The following is a 27811-nucleotide window of genomic DNA, read 5'->3' on the forward strand; positions in this document are numbered from 1 at the left end:
TCTGTATGCAGTTCCTGCAATACCATACTGCCCTGGGAGTGTATGTAGGGCTGATCATGTACAAAGTGAGATTAAAGGGAAAGCAAAAGGCTAAGCCTTGGATTTAGTCACGCTTAACAACAATGTTGTTTCTACACTGTCATTTGGGTTCAGAGAAGCACTGATTCACAACATTGCGAATCCACAGCCATCCTCTTTGGCTTCTTTGCTTTTTGTTTTTTCAATACAGTCTATCAGCTAGATTTGATTATCATGTCTATTATGAATATTTATAGAGCCACTTCCCAGTAGGCTATATAACTAAAAGCTAATGAAAATATAGAAGCCTTGAATAATGAGAAACAGAGGGCAAATGGAGAAGACACTGCTGTACTCTTATAAATCCACCATTCATTTGGTCTGTTAAATCCCACCATACTTGAGCATTAACCACGTTCCCTTCCTTTCCCCTGAGGTCCCACCCTCCCTAACAGTAGTGGCAGTGAGGAGCATTTAGCCACAGAAGATGTGTTGTTAGTATTCATTTAGAGTTGTACCCTGCAGTCCTTAGAGCCCAGCGTGTCCTAGCTTCACCTCTTGACATTTCAGTGGGACCTGAGATCCAGGTCATCTGTCTGGGACTGCAGCCCTTTGATCCTCAGGGTATAAAGTCATCACGAGAGATTGGGTGTAAGCATAATAAAAACAGACACCATGCCAGAGGTGTCTGTTTCTCAGCGCTGCTAAGATGTGACATCCATGCTTATTGCTCCTGGGATATACAATATATTGAATTAAAGTAGGTGATGTAGCATTTTATTGCTTTTCACAGCTTTGAGGAAGCGCAAACCTGTGTCTAGATCTCATCAGCACAGCTCAGACTTGTGCTATTTGTAGTGAATACAATTTAATAATCATTTTCCTAGTTGACAGTTTTTAGAATATCTGAAATGTCATGCAGGTAACTAAAAAGAATACTTCCATTATCTGAAAACAGTCTCTGTAGTAATAAACTCTACAGAAACAATTTGCTCTTTTGTTCTGGAAAAAAACAAAAAAGAAAAAGAAAATGATCTCTGTTTTTTTATTTTAAGTCACAATATTATAGTTATTGTTAAAGGAAGTCACGTTGGAACTCTTATACGCAGCAAAGTGTAAGGATGGGTGCATTCTGAATATGTATTATTTGATTAACAACAATATTTTGATTGTCATTCAAAGCAATATTGATGTGTTTTCTGCATGAATTGTTTAATGGTTATAGAGAAAGAGAAAATGCACCTTTCTCTTAATTGCTCCAAATCTAAATTTGTGGAATGATGAGGCACCACTGTATTTTTCTGAAATTGTGAAAAATTTAACTTTTAAAATGTTTTTTTCAATGAAATTGATAAGTGAGCACCCATAAATACTGCTAATTCAAACATTACTAACAGTGATTATTTCTCCTCACGGCCTTGTGATCTACAAGAAACCTTTGTTGACTGCCCTGAGCTGCTGCCTTACACCTGTGTCAGGTGATACAGATGCTGGCAGAAGCATTTTTAGAATATTCAGTGTCAAGTTTTGTATTTGACGCCAGTTGTCTGCGAGTTGATGTGTGGGGGTTGTCTGCTAGTGAGGGCAAGTATGTCTATGTATAACGTGTTTTTCTTACGTGCCTTCCTCTCTTGGTGATTCTTAGCACTGCACTGTGAAAGAAGGGGGTATGAAAGAAGCAGGGCTTTGAAGCACATCAGCTGTTAAGACATATCACTGAGAGCTTCTCTAATTTGTAGACTCTGAAAAGGTCAGCCATGTTTTTTGTCTAGTCCAGGCTTGACTTGTACTTACTTGGCTTGAGTGAATGTTCAAAGGCAAAATGGCAAAATTGCAAGAGAGCTGACCACAAATACCATTTTTTGATTCACTGCACTTAGCTGTCTTCACAAAAAAAAAAGTAAATAATAAAAAATATATATGAAAAAGAAAATGAATGGGTAAACCTTAATTTTTAAGATATTTTTTGTCAGGGTCCTGCTTACACCTCTGATCTGCCAGTTCCTCAGAAGCCTTACTTTTTGCTTGAAATCATTTGCCGTGGACTTTGTAGTACAGTAGTTCTAAATTTTCAGTTTGTCGCTGGCATGTTGCTTATGTTGTCAAATCTTGTTACATAAAACATAAGGTACTATTGTGGTATGAACACCTTCACTTCCCAATCCTTTCATGTTCTTAGCACAGGCTTTTGTCCAAATCAATTTACAATAAGTGCACTCATTTTACACAAAACAACAGCTAATTTTGGTGAAGACGTCGCTGTGCATCGCTTCTTTAAAACAAAAAGAGCTGTGATGCTGCATTATAGCTGCTTTTCTTGTATTTTTAATGCAGTGAGACAATAATAAGTGTTAGTGTAGTGTAAAAAGGCACTTTTTCCAGACTAAAAGGTGTTTAAGATTTAAGAGTCTTGTTAGTTCATGAAAATAGCTCATTTAATTTTAAACATCTTAACAGGTCTTCAGAGTGCAAGTAACTGCATACTGAGAGTAGGAATAATGAATGCTCCATATTATAAATAATGTCATCAAATGTTTTTTAGCAGATCGCATAGTGGAGTTTGTATTTGCTATGAGATCGATTTCCTCACTATGATTTCAAAAAACACACACTAATGACATTTTGCACTTTGGTACTCCCACAGTCTGATAAATGACTTGAATAGAATATAGCAGCTGATGATCCAGCTGATGGTCAGCTGTCTTCTGTAGTTTTTTTATTGTGAGTATTACTTCAGGATCCTGTGAATGAGAGCATTTTTCATTGTAGCTAACTTCCCGCTGTTTGTCAAAGTAGCCTAAAGGTTAATTATCAACCAGGGGTTTTTGTACCCTAGAGGGTACTTCTGCAGCTTCCAATGGGCATCTGGAAGGATTAGTAATTTACAATCAAATCAAATTAACATTTGGAACATGAGAGGTTGTGGTAATGAAGGGTTGAATTCACTTCATCTGGCAGGGATGTGTGGTTTTGTCTGGGGGAAAAAAAAAACACATGATGCCATTCCATGGTATCGTGAGTTATCCTGCTGGCGGCAGCTATCAGAAGATACACTGGTGCACTGTGGTACACTGTGGTCATGAAGGGTTAAACATGATCAAGAACAGAACTCAGAGAGTCTATGATATTTAAACCATTCTCAGCTTGTACTAAGGAACCCTCCATACCATTACACTGCCAACAATAACCAAAAAGTTGCTGCCACGTGATTGGCTGATTAGATATTTGCATTAAGAAGCGACTGAATAGACGTACCTAACAAAGTGGTCACTAGTTGTATGTCATAATTTGTCCTATTAACTTATTAAAATAACCCTGTTTTTGAGTCCCATCGGTTATCTGTTAAACAAACTGTAGTGAAAAGCTGAAACAAACAAAGGTGCATCTTATCTCTTGCTTCACTGTTTATCATCTTCAATATCTATACATGCAGTCACTGTAACATAATGCATTTCAGAGGTGTTTAATTGTCTGTTTCCTGCAGCTGTTAGCCTATTACTATCAATGCTTGTATGTGTTTTCATACATGGAGACAGTTTATCAGGTTATCTATGAAAGCAGATTTTTCTACTTTGCCACTTTTGTCTTCTTTATTAGCTTGGATTTTTACTTTTTCATTAGTGACATAACCCTACATTTTAAAATAGAAATTATATTCCATAGAGTGGGGAAATAGATATTTGACTTTATTTAAAGACTTGTGGTTTAATTGCAAGCCAAATTATCCTATGTGAAGTGTTCATCGGCAGTGACTGATTGCATAAGAACGTTCTTTAAGTCTTCAGTCAGCAAAAACGGTCTCTCTCTAGGGCCTTTGCTGATTAATAACTGAAACTTTTTTTGACAATAGGACAATAGCATTATGGTAAAACTTTGCAAAAGTTTTCTACTGGACAGTTTTCTTGTTATAAATTACTCAAAATTCTTTAACTGGCACAGTTACTTTAATAAAATAGATTTATAATTACCATATATTTCGTAGGTGCTACTAGATACTAATGACCGCTGTCACATTCTGTGTCCTTGCAGGTTAGCAGCACTCCAGCATGTATTCGAGCAGTGACAAAGATGCTGTATTGCCCCTTTTGTCAGAGTATGCCAGGAGTAAAGCCTTGTAAGAATTACTGCCTGAATGTCATGAAGGGCTGCCTGGCCAATCAAGCTGATTTGGACCCAGAGTGGAACCAGTACATCGGTGAGTCTTTTCAACCACTTCCCCAGCCATTTTTATTTTAACCTCAACTCTGCTGTTCTATTATTTCTAAAGTAACATACCAATTAAATGTGTTGCTATAAATTCATGTCTGGGCATATGGTTTTATAATATGACTGAATTGAACTAATGGATGTGGGAGAAAAGCAGAGAAAGCATGTTACATCACATGAGCACTCACAGTAAAGCAGATTGAAATTTTCACTTACATCATCACTTTTAGCTTTTCCTTTTTGCTGCTATACACAGGGTTATATTTTAATTGCATACCAAAAAGTGACACGAATTGCTTTAAAGCTGGACAGATAATAGTATGAGTTGAATAATCTTTTAAGCTCCCTGGTGTAGACCAGAGAACTGTAACTGTGCTTTGAAAGCAGTTAAAAAAGTAAGCTGAAAGCTGCACACTGGGGTGTTGTTTTGGGTGACGTAGGCAAAAGCTGTAAACCTTTTAAATTACAGAGAGTAACTGGATTAAATGTTAATATTACAAATATTGCTTTGTTTTGCTCAAACCTTAATCATAAAGCAAAGATGCTTTAGGCACGGTGAGACCTATGTGTTCAGGAAGCAAGAGGAAAAGGGCGGAATAATTGGAATTATGTGAAGTGGCCTGGTAGTGGATGCTTATATTAAACATGGCCAAAGTTTCACATAATGAGGTCAGCATATATGTAAGTAATATATAGTGTATAGTATAGGCCAATATGTAGTGTAAAACAAGACTGTTTGCACATAGGTTTTTTGGCTCTTTTGGCTACTGGATCTCACTAATGGCAGGGTTACTCTGCAGAGTACCACCTGCTGTTCAAACCTTCTGATTCCAGTGAGCAGCCAATTAGAAGAAAGTTAGCTTTAAGGAAGTGTGGGCATAGGGAGGGGTGCTCAAAACATTTTTTTTCCACAAGAGTCTACGGATTACTATGGCAATAAGCATAATAGACCCATTGTAAGGAGCACTTCCAATACTGAATATTTAAATATAACAAAATTCATAGCACTAAAATGTTTGAATCCACAGTACTGCACAAGTCTTGAATCAGTCATCATTTCTTTTCATTACTAGGAAAATGGAAAATAGGTGCAGCTGCATATTGAAACATGCAAACATCCAGAAAAATACAGTATATGAAGCATAAGTTTAAGTTTGTACAGTTTTAATGAGCTTGAAAGTCAACGCTTTGTATCACCACCTTCATTCTTCAACACAGTCTGAACTCTCTGAGGCAACCTGTATTGTAATTTCTTTAAGTAGTCTACAGAAATAGTTCTTGAGGCTTCTTGGAGGACATTCAAAGCTCTTCTTTGGATGTTGGCTGCCTTTTCTTTCCATTATCTGTCAAGATGATCCCAAACTCCTTCAGCAATGTTCAGGTCAGTGCTCTGGGGAGGTCAGTCTATGGCTGAATGTCATAGACTGACCAGTGTGTGAATGGGTGGATGACTGGATATGTAAAGCGCTTTGGGGTCCTTAGGGACTAGTAAAAGCGCTATATAAATACAGGCCATTTACCATTTACCATTTGTGTGTTTTTTCTATCCAGGTGTGATTTTAGTCAATTGGCAATGCGTTTATCATTGTCATGCTAAAAAATAAAGCTAAACAGACACTTTCCAGATGGTATTACATCCCAGGTTAATCTGAAAGTGCATTTCTTGCATTAATAATTTCATCAGTTTAGATGGAATTAAACACAGCTGGATACAATGCAGCTCCAAACCATCATAGAGCCTCCACCATGTTTTACAGATAGCTGTGGACATGCTGGACTGAAAATTCCAGCATCTTTAGATAAAGTCTGAAAGATGTTTAGAGGGCCTGTAGAACTACTTGAAAATGACAACAAAGTCTGGCTCAATACAGAGAAATGAGGTATGACTCAAAATTTTTTGCACAGTACTGTGTGTGAATTAGAGTTCCACACAGTTAAAGTCATTGAAATGAAATTAGACATTACATGTTTCTGTCTTGGTGTTTTTTCTGTGCTTTCACAGCATTGAACTCTTGATGTAGGTAGCACCATAATTTCATTGAAATATTATTAATTAATAAATAAAATATTGAAAGGCAGCTTAGGTCAAAATGCTGACTGCATCAGTATGCGGGGATATACAAATCCTTGTGTTGCATTGCAGAATTGGACTTTCTATTTTTAGAGAGGCTGCAGCTGGTGCCGTGTCATTATCATATTTTGACAACATCACTTTCATTGACACTCGCTGGGCCTTTGGATAAGAAAGTGCTCTATTTGTCATTCTTCTATCATGATTCCTGTGTGAAAAGATTTTATTCATGGGATTCTGCTCTCCTGCTGGGCTAAATGGTGACTTGTAATGGGGCAGACATGCTCCGCAGGAAGTGCCAAGTTTTGTGAAGTTATGTTCCATAGAAAATTGTTCAACTCAGAGTCAACGAATACAAATAGAAATATAATATTTATATATTTATTTTGGTATTTGATAGAATGCCCAGCATGATGGTTCCTGCTGTCAGCTAGATAGGCTCAGCCCATTGGCCTGAACAAAAGCTACAGTATGATGGCGAAAATGTGACTGTTGTGAGCAGGAGATGGATTAAGAAGTTTGTATTGCCTTTTTTTTAGTACAAGCTATTAAGTTTTCTGTTTTCATCTTGGTGCATACTATACATGACTCCTATCTATTTCTGGAGATTAATATTTAAAAATAATCATATTCTTTCTGTTTTTACTGAAAAATATCTCTGTATTTTAGGTTTGGGTAATTGTCTTGCTTTAAAAAAATGAAAATAATCAAATCCTCTTATGATAGGGCTGGTTGATGAATTGATATATGAACAATATATTTAGTAAAAAACATGAGCATATTTTTTTTCATCTGCACTAATAAATAAATCCATTACAGATTTTGAGCCCTAACACTTAGGTCATTCTTGTAAAAGTTTTTCTTTTTTTCCAGTTCACTTCAGTTCTTGTGAGCAGCTCCTCATATCTTGACACTTAGAAGTATTGTACTGACATTGTAGTGCACAACCATCTGGTCTAAGTTGTGACCTTGATTTATCTACACAAAGTTTGCCAGTCTTTGTGAGATCTACTGGGACTGTATGGAGCAGCAAATCAAAGCAATGAGCAGCTCAAACAGACTGAAAGCTGCACGAGTAAAAGCTTCAGTGCTGATTCACAGTAAGTCCTTCAGTGCTACGTTACAGAAAGTCGTTTTATTCAAGAAAGTATATTAAGCAGTAGATATTGAAGATGATAGTTTAATTTAGCAGTAATTTAAATGTTGCTGAAAAATTGCTTAATCTACAAAAGGATTCCACAATGATTATTAGGATTATTTTGTAAATCTTTGTTAATCACCACAGTAGATTCAAAATCAAGCATTTAAGAGATGATTGAAGTGCAGACTTTAATCTTTAAATCAATGGATTTTTACAAAAGTATCGCATGAACTGTTTAAGAATAGCTGTAATTCAAGGAAGCACTCTTATAACACTCCGATTGAGAGGTCCCTGATATGATGCTTTTGCATCATATCAGGGACCTCTCAGTGCACATGAAAAAATGTTCTGTGGCATCAGTCATTCATGTGCAAAAAATAAATAAATTTGGATTTATTGACGTTTTTTGCACCTTGCAGTGTCCAGCAATATGGGTTTTGCAAATACCAAACAATCCAAACACTTTCAAATCCACATCAAATCACATTCACACTTGCACCTATGGGTATGTAATGGGATTTTTTTAACATCATTATTTTTGCCAACCTTTTTAGATCAACTTTGACTTAATTATTAGTTTATTTTTAAATCTTTTAAAGCTTACGCTATCTGTCAGCAGAAGATTCTAGACTGAGCATCGTCCACACTTTTGATTTGTTGCAAAAACAAGCCTGTGACCTTTCACAGGGGGTGGTGGAGATGCTGGAACTTGTTATCGCCTTTGGTAAAAAGGCAAATGCCTCAGAGAAAATGCCTCAGCCTTCCTACTTTAACAGACCGGGCTTTACCCCCAGAATCGACAAAATCGACAGTGTGCCTTATAATCCGATGCACCTTATAGTCCAAAAAACACGGTAATTTTATTTATGTTATTGAAAGCACTGCTGTTTATCAACTAATAGAAAAATTATTTATAATTTCAAACTCGTTGCTTTTACTTAATCAAAATAACGAAACTGATTATTTTGAGGTTCAAACCAAAATATTGTTTAGGAATCATGACTTGCATCTTAAATATACTTTACTGAGGATTGTTCGCAATTTTCAAGCAACAAAAATAACTTTTGCCTACAGCTTGTGGGATTTTTGACTGAGGATCCAGTATTGAATGATCAAAAATTAAACACTGCAGGTTGCCTATTGGTACCTTTGCTCCTGCTGTTGCTGCAGCCATTGAAGCTTAGTAACGTGTGAAATTGTTTGGTAAGAAACATCTGTCACATTTTATAGTCGACAGAACAGGGCACCATCACAAGCTGTAACAGCATCACAATTTCAGAATGCCACATATATTATTTATCCTAGCTGTCAATCTCTTGTTAATCTCAATCAGTGTATTTTCAAAACCATGCATCCTGTTCAGGGTCACAGGAAGTTGCCAAAATGAAGCCTTGGAGTGTAACAGAGAGATTTCACAAATAAATATACCCACCCCCACTGATAATATAGACACTATTTCACTTTACCTGAATTTCTTATCAGCCAAAAACAGGGAGAATTGTAAAAATAATATATACATTTTTTTTTAAAAATGATGTTTGTGTTGCATTTGCACTGTCTGGTTTATCGAATTTTACTAATAAATTACAACATGAATGTTATCTATTGTTAGTTGCCAGTAAGACTGCTTTCTTAAAACAAACAAGTCTGTTGGACTCCTAAATCCAATAGAATGTCTACATTTACTTCACTAAAAAAATTAATTTCTAACATGGCGCCACTTAAATTTCACAGTTTTACATTTCTGCCATTAATTTTGTAGCAATGTTCATTTTGTCTTTATTAGAGCACTTGTCAATTGGGTTATTGTTCCCTGGTGCAGATTAAATGCCAGTTCTATATCTTTTGGCTCTGACATTTCATGCTCATTATGGGATGAAAGATTTTCAATTAGCTTGAAGTCTAACCACAAAAAACGGTATTGACTCGTCTCTCGGTGTTAAATTGTCAGGAAGGTTATTTCATGTTCTACACATGCAGACAAATTACTGTAATATGTAATCCCATGTAGATCACAACTATGCTATTACTTAGAAATAAGAAGCTTTGGTTTGAATGAACTCAGATCACCTTCTGCTATCACATACTGTTGCGGACTTCAAGCTGCGATATTCATCTTGATTCTTGTGGCATCTATTCAGACCAGCTTTATGTTCAAGATACTGGGGAGGTGAGAACTAATCCAACCAAAGAGGGAGAAATCCTTTACACCTGGAGGCTGTGCCCTTGATAGTGACAATTTTCCTCACAACACTGCAGGAAATAACACCCTCTGATTAAATAAATTCAAACTCGTGACAGAAGTTGAGAGAGAGAGAGAGAGAGAGAGAGAGAGAGAGGGAAAAAAGGCCAGTTCACAGCCTTACCTCCATTTATCTACAATATGAGTGTGAGGCTGAGAGTGACTGTTATGGCATCGCCAGAAGCAAACTAAAACAGATGTGTGTACGAAGAGCAGCCGCACTGCTCCTCGGAAATGTGAAATGTTTAGAAAGCGCTACTTTTGTACCGCACTTTCACAGGAGGAGAGAGAAAAAATAACTGGTTCAACTTCCTCGCTTTTGGATGTTTTCTTTGATGTTATGTTCGAAAACAATTATTTGCTGTTAAGGCTAGAGTATTAAAAAAATGACAGGAAAAATTGCCCTCCACAATCATATTTTTCCTTTATATTTCTGTTCATGAGACAGAGGAATGCAGATGCATCCCAGTGAGGAGATCTTGAAAGTTTTCTCTCCTTTACACAAATAGCATTGAACGTGTGCTTGCTGTGTTTGCCTCTAAGCAAGAGATTAATTAGACAAGTAACTAAAATCTGACCAAGAGACTTAATTTAGAGGCTAGAGCTTCTCACAAGCTCCGCTAATATCCGATTTAAATATGTTGATATCATGTTGTCATTTCACATTAATTTGGAAAGATGCTGTTCTTAGAACTTCACTTGACAGAACATGAACAATAGCATTCATATGAATCAATCAGCCATGCTTCTACTGTGAATACAACATAATATTTTTCATGTAGGAACTAAATGGATAGTTATGGTTTTAATAAATATCGTTTTTAATGCCATGCTGCGATATCTATTTCTTCTTTAATGTTACGCTGAATAAATCAAATCAAAATAAATCATTCAGTAGATTAAATGGACTCTGCTGCTGAGTAGCCAGTCTCTAATCCGTTTGTTCCCACTGGAGAACAAATCCTTGCTGATTTCTCACAATTCCACTCCTACAGACAAGACTTGCTCACTGCATCCAATATGGGAAAAAAGATGCCAGCTACTGTATCCACACAAAACCTTATTGTTATGATAAATGTAATGAAAAAACAGTTTATTTTGTCAAATAATTTGTAGTTGCTTTCTATACACCATTTATCATAATAAACACGCCTTTTTCAAAAGCAGTCTGCGAGCAATTTGATGAGATTAAAGGTAGGATTAGATTTTAATTACACGAATTAGCTGAAGCATGGAGCGACTGAGGAACAGCTGTCAGGCTGTTCACCACAATCAAAGGCTGCACTGAATACAGTCAGGATGCACGTAGGATGCATAGATCATGCTGCTTTTTAGATAGATTGCCTATTTAGCATTGCTTTGACAGCGTTTATTTGTCTTTGTGCATTGTTTAACTCTTTTTGTTGAATAATGCTTTGATGTTTTTAACTATTTTTTAATCAGGCTGTCTGCACAAATTGATGTCTCCTACTTCTCAGATGTTTTAAATATCAGTCACACAATCGCATGCCCTGGAGATAAATATTGTGCTCTGTGATTTACATCATGCAATATGTGCCATTATCACATTGTATTATACCTGTGATGGAACCTAGTCTCCCGCATATTGAGATACTTACAGCGACTTGCCACTGGACTAAAGTCAGTCCAACGTGAACTGCTTATCAGTGCCAGGTTTTTGTTTTTCGTTCTGTATTTTTTTCTTTCCCTAATCTAGTTGCCTCGATGTTTACTGGCTTCTGTTGCTCGCTCACTTTCCCTCTTGAGAGAGAAATGTCTCCACATTGGAAGTGATCTCTATCGATTCTATCTGCTCATTTCTTTTTAATTAGGTGATTTGTTTCACTTGGTAACTGTATCCAGCTACAAATTGTTTATTGAAATTCAAGACAGCAACAAACCCTTTCTTTTTGTTTTAAAAAAAAAATCATCATGAATAAAATATTGACAGAAAAGGGAAAATAAAATCTGTACTCACTGAGAGTGGACAGCCCATGGCTGAAACTCAGACCACACAAAAAGTTTCTACACACAAGGACACTGAAAAGATTAGAATTTTATGGTCTAACCAGCAGAAATTCGAAACACTGATAGAAATCACACGCTTCCATTTCACTAAAATTAAGCTATTCTATTTTAGGCCAACTGGGTGATGCAAGTTGGCAGCCAAACCGAATGGGTCAAACACAAATCCGACCCGGTTTGGTGACCTCGCCCTAGAATTTGCCCATTGAAAGCATTTTAGACATGGTCACCTTTAGTGATTCGATATTTCTGTTACTCATTGGAATTTAATTTAATGGTATTACTTTTTTAAAAATAGATTGAAGCAACTCTTCATCTCATGTGACAAAGGAAAAGAAAACTGAGCGTTTGAGTGGGCGAGCTGCACTGAAAAAGCTAAAACTCATCTCGAGTAATGAAAATTGTCTATGTGTGGATGCACTATTGCAAATGGAACTCTGTGAATGGTCGTGACAGCCAAGAAATAACCTGTGACTGCAATCTCCCAAGAAATAATATCTTAATATTAGGAGTCTTTACTTGAGGAAAAGTATTTCCACTTATGCCACACTTGAACGGTTCCATCCATGCAAAAGTGTATGTAAAGAAAAATGAATGTTTTAATATATTGTTAAATCATAACTGCTTATCAACTCAAAGACTGGAAACAAAGCAAACAGCTACGCTTTTCCTGGAACTTTACAGAACATGTGATTAAAAGCATTTAAATAAATGGTCAGGTTATTTTTGCGTGATAATAATCGTTGCAGACTTAGAGTATTCTGCATTTTTCAAATGGAAAAAAAAAATTCATAAAAAACTCTGGGCTTTTATTAACCTTTTGCCAAATGGTTCTAAGACAAGCCACAACGATTAGACAGAGCAGACAGCCATTATACATCCATTTAACTCCACAGGTGTAGGTAAATGGCTTTCAGGCACAGCAGTTCTATATCACTGCTGTTCAGGGATGGAAATTAAGACCACACAGGACGAAGGAAAAACAGCACCAGAGCATGCCACTCATCTGACACACTGATAATAATTTTATTTTTTTACAAATTGGGCCTTGTGAAAAGTGAAGACATTGATAGCCTGTTATATATGAGATCTCTACATATTCAATTAAACTTCAGCTCTCCGGGATCTGAAATGTCAGCTAAATATAAATACCCGTGGCTGAGTTTCACATTCTGATTTTCAATCACCAGTAGCACTGATTGCACAGTCAGATGTGTTATTAGGCACACATCATATTAAAGGTAGTTTTCTGTCTCCTTTTTTCTTGGAGGTCATCGAATAAGTTCTTGGGGTTAGCGCAGAGATTTACAAAAAAAGCAAACTTATTGATTTCTGCTTTTTACTATTAAAAACAAATAGTGTTAAAGGTTTTCATTTCAGGAATAACAATGTAACCGAGCGTTAAAGTACATAAAAATGGCTTATTTGAGTACCACTGCCAACTTATCACTGTAAAAGGTGATTAAAAAATTAAACATAACTAATTATAGAACAGTTGCCTTGAAAGAGTTTAACAAATAAACCTTTATGACCGTTTCCTCTAAAATTGCATGTTTCCAGATTAAATCTAAATAATTATTTATATTTGCCAGCTAAACAGAAATAGCTTTGTTTTCCTATTTAAAGTTGCTAAAGATAGATTTTTATTTTAGCTTACCAGAAATTGCAGTTATCTTTAATATTAATCTAAAATGACATTTGTGAATTTTAGTGTCTGTGTGTATAAAATGTAGAAACCTAGCTGTGAGAAAACCTTTAAAACTAAGAGCTGAAGACACTATATTACATAATAACTTCCTTACACAGGACTTTCTTCTGACTGAGTACTGACAGCCTGTACCACCCTTGTGTGTCATTTGCCTGCAGAAGTCAAATAATGTAGAACATACTGTGCTTTTCTTAAGGCAGCACCGGGTGAACATTTGGAGGTTTGTGTGCACTGGCATCTGTAGGGACATTAATTTACATTCTGTTTTATAGTTATTTGCTTGTCTAATCACTCACAGTTACATGAAGATGTGGTTGAGTGGATCTAATTACATATTCTCTTCCCACCTGTGTAATTAGAAACCTGCAGAAAGACAGGAATATTGTCTGAGCTGCATGGCCTGTCCAGATCACATCTGAGCATTGTGATGCACCCTGCAACATGAGGCTACAAAGTGAGAACAGGAAAGGCTGGCTTCAACATAATTGTGGGCAAAATACTAGAAACAGTCCAGTCAGCAAACCATACACAAAATTTCATGATATCTCCAGCCCCATTAGTAACACGATCTGATTGTGAATAGCTCGTTATCGGATTGTGTCTCTTAGTTTGATTAGCCATGCAGTACATTGTCAATGTTGCTCTTGGGTTTTGCATCTTATGTCTTGCCTACTGTTTTAGATTGCTGCCATCATCACTGAACATGAATTATGCTAAATGATTCAGGCTTTGTTTTTGTACAAGACAGAGCTATTTGACTGACTCTCTGTTAGCGTTTAGATCAAAAGACCACTGGGGCTAACACTGAAATGCTAACATATGTCACAATGACGTGGCAAAAATGCTGCGGATTAGAAGGCAGTTCTCTGTGTTGCCTGCTAACTGCTTTTCTATAGCGGTTAAAAGGCAAATTTTTGTAATCACCAAATAAACAAACAAGGTTCAGATAAAGAATTTCACTTTTTTTTTAGTTATAGTGCATAAAAAACACCAATAAATCATTAAACTAAATCCTTAGAGGAGTGAAAAAACTGTACAAAATCAATTAAAAGGGTACAAAACCATTTGCTTTTTGTTCCTCGTGTATCAATCTCAATATGTGAAGTTCATGCATGTATCTGTTTCCCGCTGTAGTTACTGTTTCTCGCTTACATCTCCCCACTTGTGTCATCATCTTGATTGTCTTCAGCTGTGTCTCGTTAGCATCCTGCTTCCGATTCTTGATTACCCTGTTGGGCATAAAAAGTACTGCGTTACCTTTGGTCTCTGTCTCAGTGACTGTAATTCTGTCCTGTCTTTCATCATGTGACTTGTGGTTTTAATTTTGTGTCGCCTTTTTTTGGATATTGTTTTGTTTTGTGTGTACTTTTTGCACTCAGCCTCATAAAAAGGCTTCCTTCCCGTGAATCCTGCCTGTCTCCTGCATCGAAATTTTACATCCTCTACATTTTACTCCAAATTGTGTGCATAGATTTGTCAATCTCCTAAGGACGCTAAGGAAAAAGTCAGGATATTGTTAATCTTGACTGTCTTATCTAATCTTGCACTAGATGTGTACAAGATTGTTTTTGGGGGGGTTTTTGCCTCATGTTAGCAGCAGAGGAAATGATCTCTAGTAAAAGATTTTTTTATTTAGGGTTAAGATTTAGGCCCCAGCTTTTCTAAATATTGCCTTGTGTGCCTTTATAGTCTTTATCAAATGATTAATGAACCAAAACGTCTAAAAGTTGGTAAAGTAGACTACTCTTTTGGGAAAAGAGGGGTCAGTTTTTGTTTTTTTTAAGTAGCCCGTTAAAGACATTTTTAACATTTGATATAAAAAGCAAACAAACAAACAAAATAAAATAAATCATAATACTTGATACATTTTTTTTCTTTATGGCTATTAAACCCTGGGCTGTGCACATATGTCTATGTTCAAGGACTCCTTTTCTTGATCATGACTATGTGTCCAAGGGACAATATGCCTCTTTTTTTTTTCTTCCTTTCCATTTTTATACTGTTTCATAGCACTATTAGTTGGTTGACTGAACCACAGATGAGGTATGCTTTACAGAATCCAAATCACACTAGAGCCATTTTTCATCCTGTGGAACTCTTCACAGGCAAAGAGCCATAGATGGGCTTGTTCACTTTCCTTATTTGTCCTTGTCTGCTGGAGGTTGCTGCTGGCTGACATAGCCTGAATTTAAGTGGACATCAATCTCGATAAAGAGGCAGAGGCAAGAGTAAGGCGGGGCAAATAAGCATGTTTCATATCACAAACTGAAATATTAACCTCCAATTTGAATTAAAAATAATTGCCTCGTGCTGTGGTTTCGAGGCATGGTGTCTTTTAGATTTCTGTGTCTCTATCCAGTAAGTCACAGCTGTAAAAACCCCTGCTCAGAATAGGACAAGATATGTCTATTTGCATGGCTGTGTCGTGTTGATAACAAGATTTCCTCTGGCTGGCCAGTAGCCTATCTCAGTGGCGCAAAAGTGATGCAGGGAAAATTTGGCTCAGAGTGGCAGCTGTGCCACAGTGGACTGGACTTCCTGCACTCCTCATAAATGAGAGTCATTAATTCTCCATGTAGGCAGAGTTTTTCACATGTAGCGCAGGAGCCCATCTCTCTATAGGACACAGCTATAGTCCTAGCCTCACTCAACCCAGAACCACATCTTATTCTCCGGCTTTCTTCTTTCCCTGCCTCCCCCCGTGACACTCTCTGCTTTCCCTCAGCTGTGTATAAAGACAAAGTTCCCGAGCTAGCTCTCTGTTTGTTGAGCCCATCTGATAAGTTGCAGATAAGTCACCACTGCTGGGAAAGATTGCCATCGTTTTTGATCCTGGAGGCACTCTTCTTTTCTCCTGTGATGAAATACAAGTTGCTCCCAGTTGGCGCTGCTGACCTAAATTTTCAGTATTTGCAACTGAGAGCTTTTAAGCTTGAATTTAGATATACTTTTACCTGTGTTTGTTTTTGTGAGCAGACATACCTGGGGCAGTTGAATGAATTTGCATTATAATCACATTAAATAACAAACAATATGGAAATGCTACGTTCAGATTTTTTTTTTTAAGGAATATAAGGACACAAAAAGAAAGCAGTCAAACTAAACTGCAGTACGCTGTTAAAAAATACTTTTCTAAAAATGATTGCCATGGCTGCTAATAGACAAACAGCAAAAATATTTTTTCTTTGGCCATTGCAGGTGTTTTTTTTTACACTTAGACCATATGGTTACACAGTTGTGCACTTGAAGTGCTGCTGTAGAAAACCATTTGGCACTGATGTAATCTGTATATTAAGATCTCAGCAAGAATCACAGGCCATTTGCAATTCACAGTGTAAACAAACAGAGGGGCTCTTCAAAGGCTCTGACTTTGACATAATTGGAAAGGAAATGGAAGCAGAGCTGAGCTAATGTTTCTCAGCTTTTTTCCCCTGCCATTAGTGATCTAAGGTCCCAGAAGAATGAAAAGCTGGACAGGTCTGCTATCAAAGCACTAAAGTGTAATTTAGATATTCTTTTTTTCATTTGTTTGTTTTGTGTGTGTCCGGGGGGGGGGATGTACAATATTTGCACTACAGTATGTTTTCTCATGTCTGCAGCTGGCTTTTTGTGTAAGGTCAATTATTTTTTTTAATGTTTTCTTTTCAGTCGCCATTTTTGGTCTGTTCCCCATGGAATGTTATCTATTCCTTCACAGTTTGGGAATACATTATTTTATTTTCCTATGATGGGTGGGGCGGTTGGAGTAGCAAGCCAAAAGAAATACATAATTTATTCTTCAAAAACCAACAAGCTACTTTTGGAATTTTGATACAGATAAAATAAACTGTTAAGGGAGTCATGGAGCATGTACAGTGAGACATCATTGTTTCTGAAGTCTCCAAATGACAGGATTATTATATTTAGGTACAAAGTAATTGTGGAGTACTTATCCACAAACCAGCCTTCTGGTTTGTGGATGGAGATGCATGTTCTGTACTGTCTGCAGAAATGGGCCTTTAGCTATGAATGAGTGGTTTGGTGATGTCCAGTTACCTGTGGCACGGCAGTCAAACTCAGAGCTGCCACCGTACAGACTCTAGCACATCGATATAAATCAACATTAGCAGTGTTTCAGTTTACTCAGTGAGCCTTTAAAGGGCAACAGCAGTTTGCCTAATTAGTCTGAGGTACTGTGCAATGTGAACCATACAGAGTTGTACATATTAGATCATGTGAATGCAACATCCTTTTGAAAAGCTTGCAAATATGTTCATTAAAAACGATGAAAACAAGTGCAGATGATATGTTAAGTGTATCATGTTCAACAAGGCCCTCTGGCTTGTGTCCACACAATATTAATGAGCCATTGACCTTTTTCACAGCATATGTAAATAAGTGCTTGGCTTTCAAAAGTTCTATTAAATCAATTACTCATCAGCACTATTCACTACATGGAGCCTAACAGCATTTTGTAGACTTGATTGAGTTGATCTACATAAAAATTGAATTTGCCTCAAGAAGCATTCATGCTCCGTAAGTGTGCTTGCTGTCTGAGATGGGAAGGTGGTAAATGACAATACTGTGCAGCAATCAGAAAAGAAGATGTAGTAGTTTGCAAATTGTAAACCGTTTGTGTCCTTTTTGTAAAAAGCTCCATGACAATATAGCAAATATTGTCATGTTTGTTTATGTGCTCATCTGCAGAGATGTAAGCCAAAGAGAGGAAACATATCTGCACTTTTAAACCTGAACGGAAGTGTGTGTGTGTGTGTGTGTGTGTGTGTGTGTGTGTGTGTGTGTGTGTGTGTGTGTGTGTGTGTGTGTGTGTGTGTGTGTGTGTTCATAAATAATGAATTAAAAATTCCTAGGGAGGTTGACATATTTTTTCCAGTCAATTAATTGCTTCAATATTAATCAGAGGTAGGCATAGCATTGCACCATTAGTACAATTAGTACCATTTTATTACTTTTTCTGTTGTTTTTCACCTTCTGTGAAAACCAAAAGAGCCCAAAACACAATCAACTGAAAGCAGCTTCAAAATAAAGAGAAAAATATTCAAAAGCATTTTTTAATTTACCAGTTAGATAAAACTATGCACTGCGTTTGGAAACACAAACCCACATAAACAAAATGTGAGCAGTTATAGCTGGCACCTAAATAAAGACCCATTGCAATTGCACACCACTGAATTGAGAAGCACTGCAATGTAAATGAATTCAGGGACATGAGTGGAGACTTTTCTTTGTACTTGATGATTGTGGTTTCTGTTTTCACAATGAATTTCTGGCATTGTGTCAATCATACAGTATTTTTCTTGCAGTGTGTTCTTTACTATTATTGGACTGCTACGTTTACCAAGCATGTAAACAGGCCTTTGTAATTTGAGATGGACCTTGCAGTGCAGTCATTTTTTTTTAATAGTTGCTGTACTGACAGTTATTTTTGTCTGTGAGCACTTTACCAACTGTGTGTTTGCACCTTTGCTCTTCTTCCTCCAACACCACACCTTTTTTTATATAACAGATGCCATGCTGCTGGTGGCGCAGAGGCTAGAGGGACCTTTCAACATTGAATCTGTCATGGAGCCTATTGATGTCAAGATTTCAGAGGCCATCATGATTATGCAAGATAACAGTGCCCAGGTCTCCTACAGGGTATGTCAATTAGGTACATTTCTCTAAGAACCAAAGTAACACTTCAGACAGGCTGACGAAGTCCAACTTCGTCACAAAATGAGGAATAAGCTTTGCTGGAAGTCATACTGGGCTGTGACTAAGGTGTGGATTACAACACATTCTAATTAAGTCCAAATTTAGGTCTTGTATTTGAATTATATGTTTCAAGTTGGTCAGATAATCTTAGTTCAACTAACAGTAGTTAATGTGTTTCCTGTGTTTTACTGCATTTTTCTTTGCCCACAAAATTGTAGACAGAAAGGAGGAAGAATATTTTTCTGCCTACACTGAATTAGATGCCCGTTCCAATTCAAAACTAAATGCTCAGTTGCCTTTCCCATGCACCAGATGCCGTTTTGTTTATGGCTTAAGTATATGTGGTGTTTTACCAGAAGCCCGTAAAAATTTAACTCAACAAACTTAAATAGCACTGGTCACAGCTCCTAGTCGGATCACCTATCAACATGGTTGCCTCAACTTGACGTAAAGCACTGTCAGGGGTGAATCATTCACAAGACCTTATCCAAACAGTGTATTTTACCTATTTTCTGCATCCCAAGTAATTTAAACTGTTGACAGTTGGGTACCCATGTTCTTGTAATTGTAGGTTTTTCAAGGCTGTGGTCAGCCAAAACCCGCAGGAATCACTAGGTCTGCTCGTGGTGTTTCGGATGTGTTCAACGCCCGCTTCAGGCCCTACAGCCCAGAGGAGAGGCCTACCACTGCAACTGGCACAAGCCTAGACAGACTGGTAAGAAGACAAAAGCCAATGCTTTCTGTTTTCAGACAAGACACTGCTTCAGTGTAAACATCATTTATCTTTTTGACTTGACACTGTTGATTAAAGCTGGTGATTTGCCATGGTAAGCCCCCGGAGCCGGAAATTAATTCTTTGTACTTGTCCTCCATTCAGACCTTTCTATCGATTTGTGTTTGTTAACGAATCAACAGCTTTACCCAAAGACGGCATGGGAAGGTGTGATGTACTGCATTCACTGCCCTTCTCATCCCCGTGCACTTGGCAAACAGAGAAGGGGAAGAAGGGAGATGGATAGATTTTTGTGAGGCTGACCATATCAATTCCTTCTTGAAGGCGCACCTTTATTTTCTGTCAGATAATCTGTATGTTTGTTCAATAGGATCTTGATACATGAATTTCCATCTCAAAGAACCTTGAGACCTAAAATGCTGCATCGGGGTAAAGGTTAACATGGGGGTGGCAGTCCAATTTGGCTGAGAGACAGCTCTGATTGTGTATTACTCCTGCAGCATTACTTCCTTTTACCCTTCCTCTCTTATACCTGGCCTTTCGCATTGAATCTTTTCAAAATGTTTCCGCTATGCTTGTAATATTTAACCTTGAAAAGGAGAAAATTATTCAGTCTGTTTTGGTGAATGGCAGCCTCATTTCTCATAGTTTTTAAAACCTGCCAAATCGAATGTCTTAGTTCTCTGTGTGAGGTTAATAATAGGTTATTTAGTTAATGGGTACATAATTTGAAAAGCAGCCTTTTTTTGCCATCTGGCTCTTGAAATCCCACAACAACAAATGAGCTATTTGTTTTATTCAGTCCTAATTATGTTTTTGCACTTTATCTAATTCATTCTCGATGCATTTTTGATGTCTTATATACAGCAGTTGGCTTTTAAGCGTTATATGTCCGTCAGTGATTTCTCCCACCTACGCTGAATTAATTAAGATTTTCTGTTTCCCTGCCTTTATGCTGCAAACCAGAGGATTGTTTGGAATGCGATGCAACACAGTGTAAGGTTCAACATTTTATACTTATGTTTTTGCTGGGACCGTTATCTTGCACTGTTTTATGCATTAACTGCAAGGAGAAATTGTGTTTTTTTTTTTTTTTATTGTGTGGATGGGGATGCACACACACTCCTCTAATGCTGTATTCAAAGCATTAGAGATTTCTAGCAAGCAAGCATTGGGACTTGTAAATCCCAGTGGTATGCAGCACTTGGTGTGCTAAGTGTCATACTCTCATTTTCATCTCCCAAGGGATTCAATGTCAAATACTCTCATTAAAATGTTTCCTGTGATTTATAAGGTGCTCTAATGCAAAACTCTTCGAAGCTTGATAATGTGGTATATCGTGGCATCAGAAGTGTCAGCTGTTAAGCACAGCGTTTTACAGTTGAGTGGCTAACACCGCAGGGATTGTTGAACACATGCCACGGTGTTCTCAGCTAGTCAAGATGCCTCTCCGAGATCCAACACAAACGTTCATCAACCGCCGCATCTATTCGAGACACATCCTAGTCCAAAACTCTCATTTCTGTAGCTAATAGAGTCAACTCCACAAGGATCCCAACCAGTCAGCAAATGACCTGCTCCGTCACAGCTGACAGAAGGGAGAGCTGTGAAGTCTTGGTGGGGGAGTGTTACGAGCAGCAGCAGCTATAATGGTACAGTGATACGGGGGCACCAGACTGCTCCCGAATAACTAGGCAATAAGCCTCCTTAGAGCTTCTCGCAAAATGGAGCTCAGTGGCAAGGGCTTATTTTTTGACATACTATTACTAAACCAGTTTACATGAGCAGAAAATTCTATTATCAACATGCCTGAGGAATCCATGCTGATCTGGCCACAGAATGCTGCAAATTGTGGGTTTTCTATAATAGGCTGTACCATGTGATGTTTGGCTTATGAAAAATAAAGAAAGATTCTTGACTTATCTTTTAGTTTTGTCCAACTCATGTCCACTGTTCCAGTTCAAAATCAAAACTATACTTGCCACAGATATGTGTGGCTGGGTGAGGTGGGGGCGCTACCTCACGAGTTAGAGTAGCTCATCGGGAACTTGGTGGTTCGATCTCTCGTTGCTCCAGTCTGCCAACTGAACTCGCAATGCACTCACTGGAGTATGAATGTGTATGACTGTTAGATAGAAAGAACATAAGTCTAGAAAATAGTGCTTGTGGGTGAATAAGATATGTTGTATAAAGCGTTGTATTAAGTTTTATATATATATATATATATATATATATATATATATATATATATATAAATAAATAAAGGAACCAGTCAATTTACCATATGTTTGCTGTTGGTATCCTCCGATTCAAATGTGCATAATATGAAATATGCCTACTGAGCTATATTGACTCATACTGTGCAATAAAATGCTGGTCAGATTTTCGTGGCAACTTGAGGGAACCAAAACAAGCCCTCAAATTAACTCTGACATTTTCAATATTATTGTGAATTTGTTAACAAACACTTCGAGCAGATATCGAGCAACATTTGCATAATTCAACCAATTTGATGGGCATATCCTGTCCTTTTAGCTTTATTTTAGATCTCCACTAATTCCCAGTTGGGAATAGCTGTCTCTTTACCACATAGCTGCTTCAGTCAGTTGTTTAAGGAGACTTTGTCTGCCTCGTGCTTGATGCTGACCAGACAGACAATGTTTTCACTAAAAACACTAAAAATTCATCTATAAAGGCGTGGGCTATAACCCAAGTAATTCAAGATCATTCTTTTTAACTTGTGTTGGTCTGCTTTCCATTTTAAAATAGATGAGGAATTTCGAGTTATGTCTGGAATGCGATGCTTCTTGAGACTGAGAATTATGTCTTCATTTGGTATATACTCAAGAACATCATATCAGTATACTCCTTTTTCCATGTTTTGTCATCACTGTAGTACTCCTAATCTGGTTTTAGACATCCAGGTTCCAAAATGATCCAAAGAAATGTATTTTAATCTGCCCAACCTAGAATGTGATGCCATTATTCATCAGGCTTATTTCATCTTGCAGTTTTTTGTTCTTCCTGGGGTATTGTTTGTTCTTGGACACCAGACATATATATTGAGCGGTCAGCTGTGCAGTCTGATCTCATAAAATATGAGATTCCTAAAATGTCATTTTAGGAATTATCACTGCAATTTTTTTTCCTTTTGTGTCTTTTCACAGCAGAAGTGACATCTAAACTTTCAGTTTTTTCATGTGTCATTTCATCTCACAAAATAAAATGCAAAAACCTTAAAATGCACAGACATGAAGTCAGGAGCTATTTATACATAATCCCATTTTAAACTAAAACATTCTCTGGAAAGATCCTTGTGTGAAGTTTTGCTTCAGTTTTTCAATGCTGTGTTGCACAAAAAGCAAGCAAAAGACAGCCACTGCACCTACTGCTGTTAGTAGAATGGCTCTCTTTTGTACCCATATACCCTTATGTTCAGAAGCCTATTGATGCTGTTGTGATCTTTCCCATCTTTAGTCTTGTGAATCTGTTTGGTTTTGGCAAAACATTGATAGACAATTTGGAAAACATGAAGCAAGAGAAATGCTGGACAAATAACAAGTGGAAGCAAATTCACATACAGAATCAAAGTGTGTTGATGCAGTTCACTTATTTACAGTACAATGGGGGAAAAATCTATAATAATACCTGGCTGTATATTAAATATCAGGATCTGATTGAAGTCTAGAACTTTCAGAAACAGAAGGTAAAAGCAGTAAAGTCCTTGCATCTCAAGGAAGGAAAAAATGAGTTGTGATGTCCATGAGCTCTAGACCTTCATTCAAGTATTACTAACAGTCCTTATCTTTAAAATTGTCTTTGTTCAATTACTTTTGAGCATTTAAAAATTTCAGAAGATTTATAAAAAATGTTGCAATAAGGATTAAAGTCTGCTCTTAAATGACATCTTGATTGGTGGATTTGAAATCTACTGAGGAGGTGTGCATAAGCAAAGCTACAAATATTGTGTCATTGTCCAAAGGTATTTGGACAATGACACAATATTGACACAATATACTTTTGATACCTGATTTAGTGTGCAGTGGTGTACCTTGGACGAGTGAATGTGTTTTAGATGTCTCATTCATCTGCTGTGAAGTCCTGCATTTTACCTCCAGCTGTCAAACCTCTAACTGTGTAAAACTGGTTGTTAGCATCCAGCCAGTAATCTAATGTTGGCAAGCGAGACCATGTGAAAAAAAATTGTCCTAAAATGCACTGTGACAAAGTGTTTGTTTATTTGTACATTTCTACCTCCTGAGAAGTCTGATGATTCTGTCAAAGTTCTGCAGTTGAGGTAACAGCCTATAACCGTAACCGCCTGCAGGTATATGTTACAGTACTCCTGGTTTGTTAGATATGTGTCACTGCTGAGGTTAGGTATAATACATTTATAAATATATGTAAATAGTTAATTCTGAAAACTTGACTGAACACATAGTACAAAAGTTAAACAAAGTCCATTGAACTTAAGTTACCAGGACTTCTTTATAGCCTCTTTTCCACTAATATCTGCTCGATTTGACTCAGCTCGACTCGACTCTACTTGGTATTATTATTTTCCATTACAGTTGAGAATCATGGGTCATTATAGCAACACAGCAAAAAGTCCTGTGACGTCGTTTTTATGTGACACAAATACAACACAGGCGATGGTAAACTAGCTGTTCAGTCTGTGGCTTTTTGTCACTCTCGGGGACCGCAGTGTTGGTTTTTGTGCAGCCATTTTCCTCATCGTCAGGTTTCAGAAAAGGAAAAGGTCTGATTTTTGTGAAGGAGTCGCTCTCATGACTCATCGAGTGATGACTGGCCAGTCAGATACGAAAAAAGTACCTTGTACCAGGCACTGCTACCTAATGGAAAACACTAAAAATCACATCGAGTTGAGTAGGTTCTAGTGCAAATGGATTTATGAAAATCAACTGTCCAGTAGTGTTTATGAAATAATCTCTTACCCTACACTGTATGCTGTAATGCTGCAGTGCTGTACCAAAATACGTTTGTATCACAGTACAACTTTTCCTCACTGAAAGTTTGGTCACAATTCTCTTCACATCAAAGCAAGAAAAGAAAAAGAATACACAAGCACAAACGTCAAACGATAGCAGCCTTCTGTAGCTTGGTAGAGTTGTAAAGCACTTTGGTCTTACTCCAAGATTTTTACAGTATGTGCTGTATATATAAACTGAAACTGCTGCCTTGTTACCTTAGTGCTTAGTGGTGTAAAGGTACAGCTAGCAGCTGTCTCCTGCCATCATTACTGTGGCTGCGTTTATGTGTTCATCTCGCAGCAGGGACATGACTGGGTACCCTGTGAGAACACATCTTTGTTGTCCCACACACTGTTCTCGTTTACATTCTGGCACGAGATAATTACCCACGACAGTGACACTGCTCAGCCCAGTGAAAGTTGACAGCAGTTTAAAGTGTCCTTTGATAACAACTTCTTGTTTAGATTCACTGCTAAGTTTGCAAGTCAAAGAATGAGGAAGGGATGGCAGGGAGTGCTTGTGTTCATTTCTTCTGTTGCCTATAGAGGAGCCTGGAGGAGCAGGCCCACCTCCAGCTCAATGAGCCATGACTGTTTAATTGCCTGACATTCTGTCAGAGCACACACCCTCAAAGCTCGGAGAGAAATGGAGATTTTAAAGTCAAAAGAGGGGATAAAGGCACAACACACTGTCAGGCTCAGAGGTGCATTAAAGATAAGAAGTGGAGCTTTTAATTTGACATTTGTAACAAGTTTTTGTGCAGTTCAATTTAGTGTAGTTTTATAGGTCCTTTTTTGTCCCCTTGTGTAATGCATGGTTCGCAATTTATATGTATGGCAATATAGCACAACAGTGAGTGCAGGGCACAAACAAGGCTAGACTGTGGAAAGAGCCATTAGGGAACACTAAAAAATAAAATAAAGCCTTTGATCCATGAGTTTGTGCACATAGTACTGGACCCTCTTTTTGCATAGGTTTCAGAAGATGTTTTGGAAATATTAGAGATTATATTTTTATATTAAAAAAATTAATCCATGCACATAATGACTGATTATTAATAAATGAAATAATTTGGCAAAAGAAGTCCTCCCCCTCCTTCCCATCCTGGAATTTGTTGAATTTTAAAAACACAAACATCATTTACTTGGTTTATTTACCACAACTCTGAGATTTGTTTGAGCTGGTTCATTTCACATTAGACAAGGGTATTTTGCCACAAGAATCTTACAAACGGAAAGTAAATCGCAGAGTAACAACAGACAGAAAAAAGGGGGGAACAAAATACCCTGTTCTGAACTTGAGCGCTCCCTATTTTGCATTACAAATGGCACTTGTAAAATCATGCCTCCACCAATATGTTTGTTTCTTCAACATTCCTTAATATTCAAAATCAGCAATTACTTTTTTGTTTTTTCCCCTGCACACAAACAAAATCGCTTGATGAGTGCACACGTCAAATGGAAAAGCTATAATTGTAAATAAATTATAGCTCCTCTTTTTCTTTCCTCTTTTTCCACCGCTGCATAGAGCAAATGTTTTTGAAAGCCAAAGTCAACAATCAACTGCGGCAGGTGACCCGATGACCGAGTGGTTAGGGAACATAGCACTTGGGCAGCAACACCGCAAGCTATGAGCCTGTGGTTCTGCGAAAATATACTTGTCAGAACTCCTGCATAAGTTGTATAATGGTTTCACTGTGATTAGCTGAAATCTCCAAACTAAATTCCCCAAAAGCTTGGTTAAATGTAAAAAGTGTAAAAACAGATTGCAATGATTTGGAAATCTCACAAGCCCATATTATAGAAAACATGTCACATTTAAAAAGGCATTTTGCTTTTTCATGAAAACGGCTAACTCGTGTGTTATCGTTTGAAGTGATGGCTGCAACATATCTAACATAATTGGGATGGAGGTAGCAAAAGGTAGGAAAGCTAAACAGCTGGAGGAGGTCAGTAACATGATTGGTTATAAAAAAGAGCATCTCAGAGAAGCAGTTTACCAATCTGCAAAAAAAAAAAAAAAAACAGGCTCCACAAAGTGTCAAACAAATTCAGAATAATGTTCGATAAAATAAAATTGTTGAGACTGACTCCCGGGTAATTATAATGTGCTTTGAGAGGATCATCCTAAACTACTGTTCTGGACAGTCATCGGTCCACCTATGCGGGGAGCTCTGTCTCACCTGCAGCATATTAACGGATGTTGATGATGCTATTCGTTGACTTCAGCTCTGCGTTTAATACAGTAATCACAGATGAACTAGCACTGAAGCTTCACAGCCTGGTTACTATTCACTGTGCTGTTGGATCAAGGACTTTCTCTCCAACAAGCCTCAGGTAGTGAGAATAGAGGACAGTACATCATCCACACTGGCCCTGATTACAGGTGCACAGCAGAGTTGTGCACTCAGCCCAGACCTCTTGGCACTATTGACTACACTGCCACCCACTCTACAAATAACTTTGTGAGTTTTGCAGACAACACCATTGTACTGGGTCTCATATCAGATGATGATGAGGCTCATTACGGAGAGGATGTCCAAACAACCTGGTCCTGAACACCAGCATGACCAGAAGACTCATTGTGGGGTGACTGCAAGGGGTCGACAACACATAACATGCTCCCCTCCTTGTACACGGGGAGGAGGTAGAATAGATAAACAACCTTATGTTCGTGGGCATTCACATCACAGCTTGAATACATGTCACCTGGTAAAGAAGGTCCAGCAAAGGCTGCTTTTCCTCAGGAGCCATAAATGGGATGGGCTCCCCTTGAGCCTGCTGCAAACTTCTGCAGAACCACAGCAGAAAGCATCCTCTGTCTCAGTATGTCAGTATAGTATGGCAGCTGCACGAAACAAGACAGAAAGCACTTGGCTTGGGCAGTGAGAACAGCACAGGGGATTGTGGGAAATCCTCTCACAGACATGGACTCAGTGTATGCTGACCGTGTCCAAAAGAAGGCCAGCTGCATTGCTGCAGA

At 37.7% G+C, this 27811-nt stretch overlaps 1 protein-coding gene across 2 annotated transcripts in view; it reads left to right on the forward strand.

Annotated features, from left to right (window-relative positions):
* The window catches only part of LOC147311529 (glypican-6-like), a 79401-nt gene that overhangs the window by 31512 nt on the left and 20078 nt on the right, over positions 1-27811 (forward strand). Inside the window, exons 4-7 of one of the 2 annotated variants that reach the window (XM_086265784.1) lie at positions 4048-4213; positions 18918-19048; positions 19677-19820; positions 20805-20834. In XM_086265784.1, the coding sequence (XP_086121910.1) occupies positions 4048-4213; positions 18918-19048; positions 19677-19820; positions 20805-20834 (471 nt within the window). The remainder of the gene's footprint in view (positions 1-4047; positions 4214-18917; positions 19049-19676; positions 19821-20804; positions 20835-27811) is intronic. The other variant, XM_086265785.1, reaches the window with a different exon arrangement.

This window comes from Aulonocara sp. 'chitande type north' Nkhata Bay, linkage group LG16 (assembly GCF_057382095.1).
Source record: "Aulonocara sp. 'chitande type north' Nkhata Bay isolate Kocher_YH1m ecotype deep benthic linkage group LG16, A_spYH_male_GT1.1, whole genome shotgun sequence".
NCBI lineage: Eukaryota > Metazoa > Chordata > Actinopteri > Cichliformes > Cichlidae > Aulonocara > Aulonocara sp. 'chitande type north' Nkhata Bay.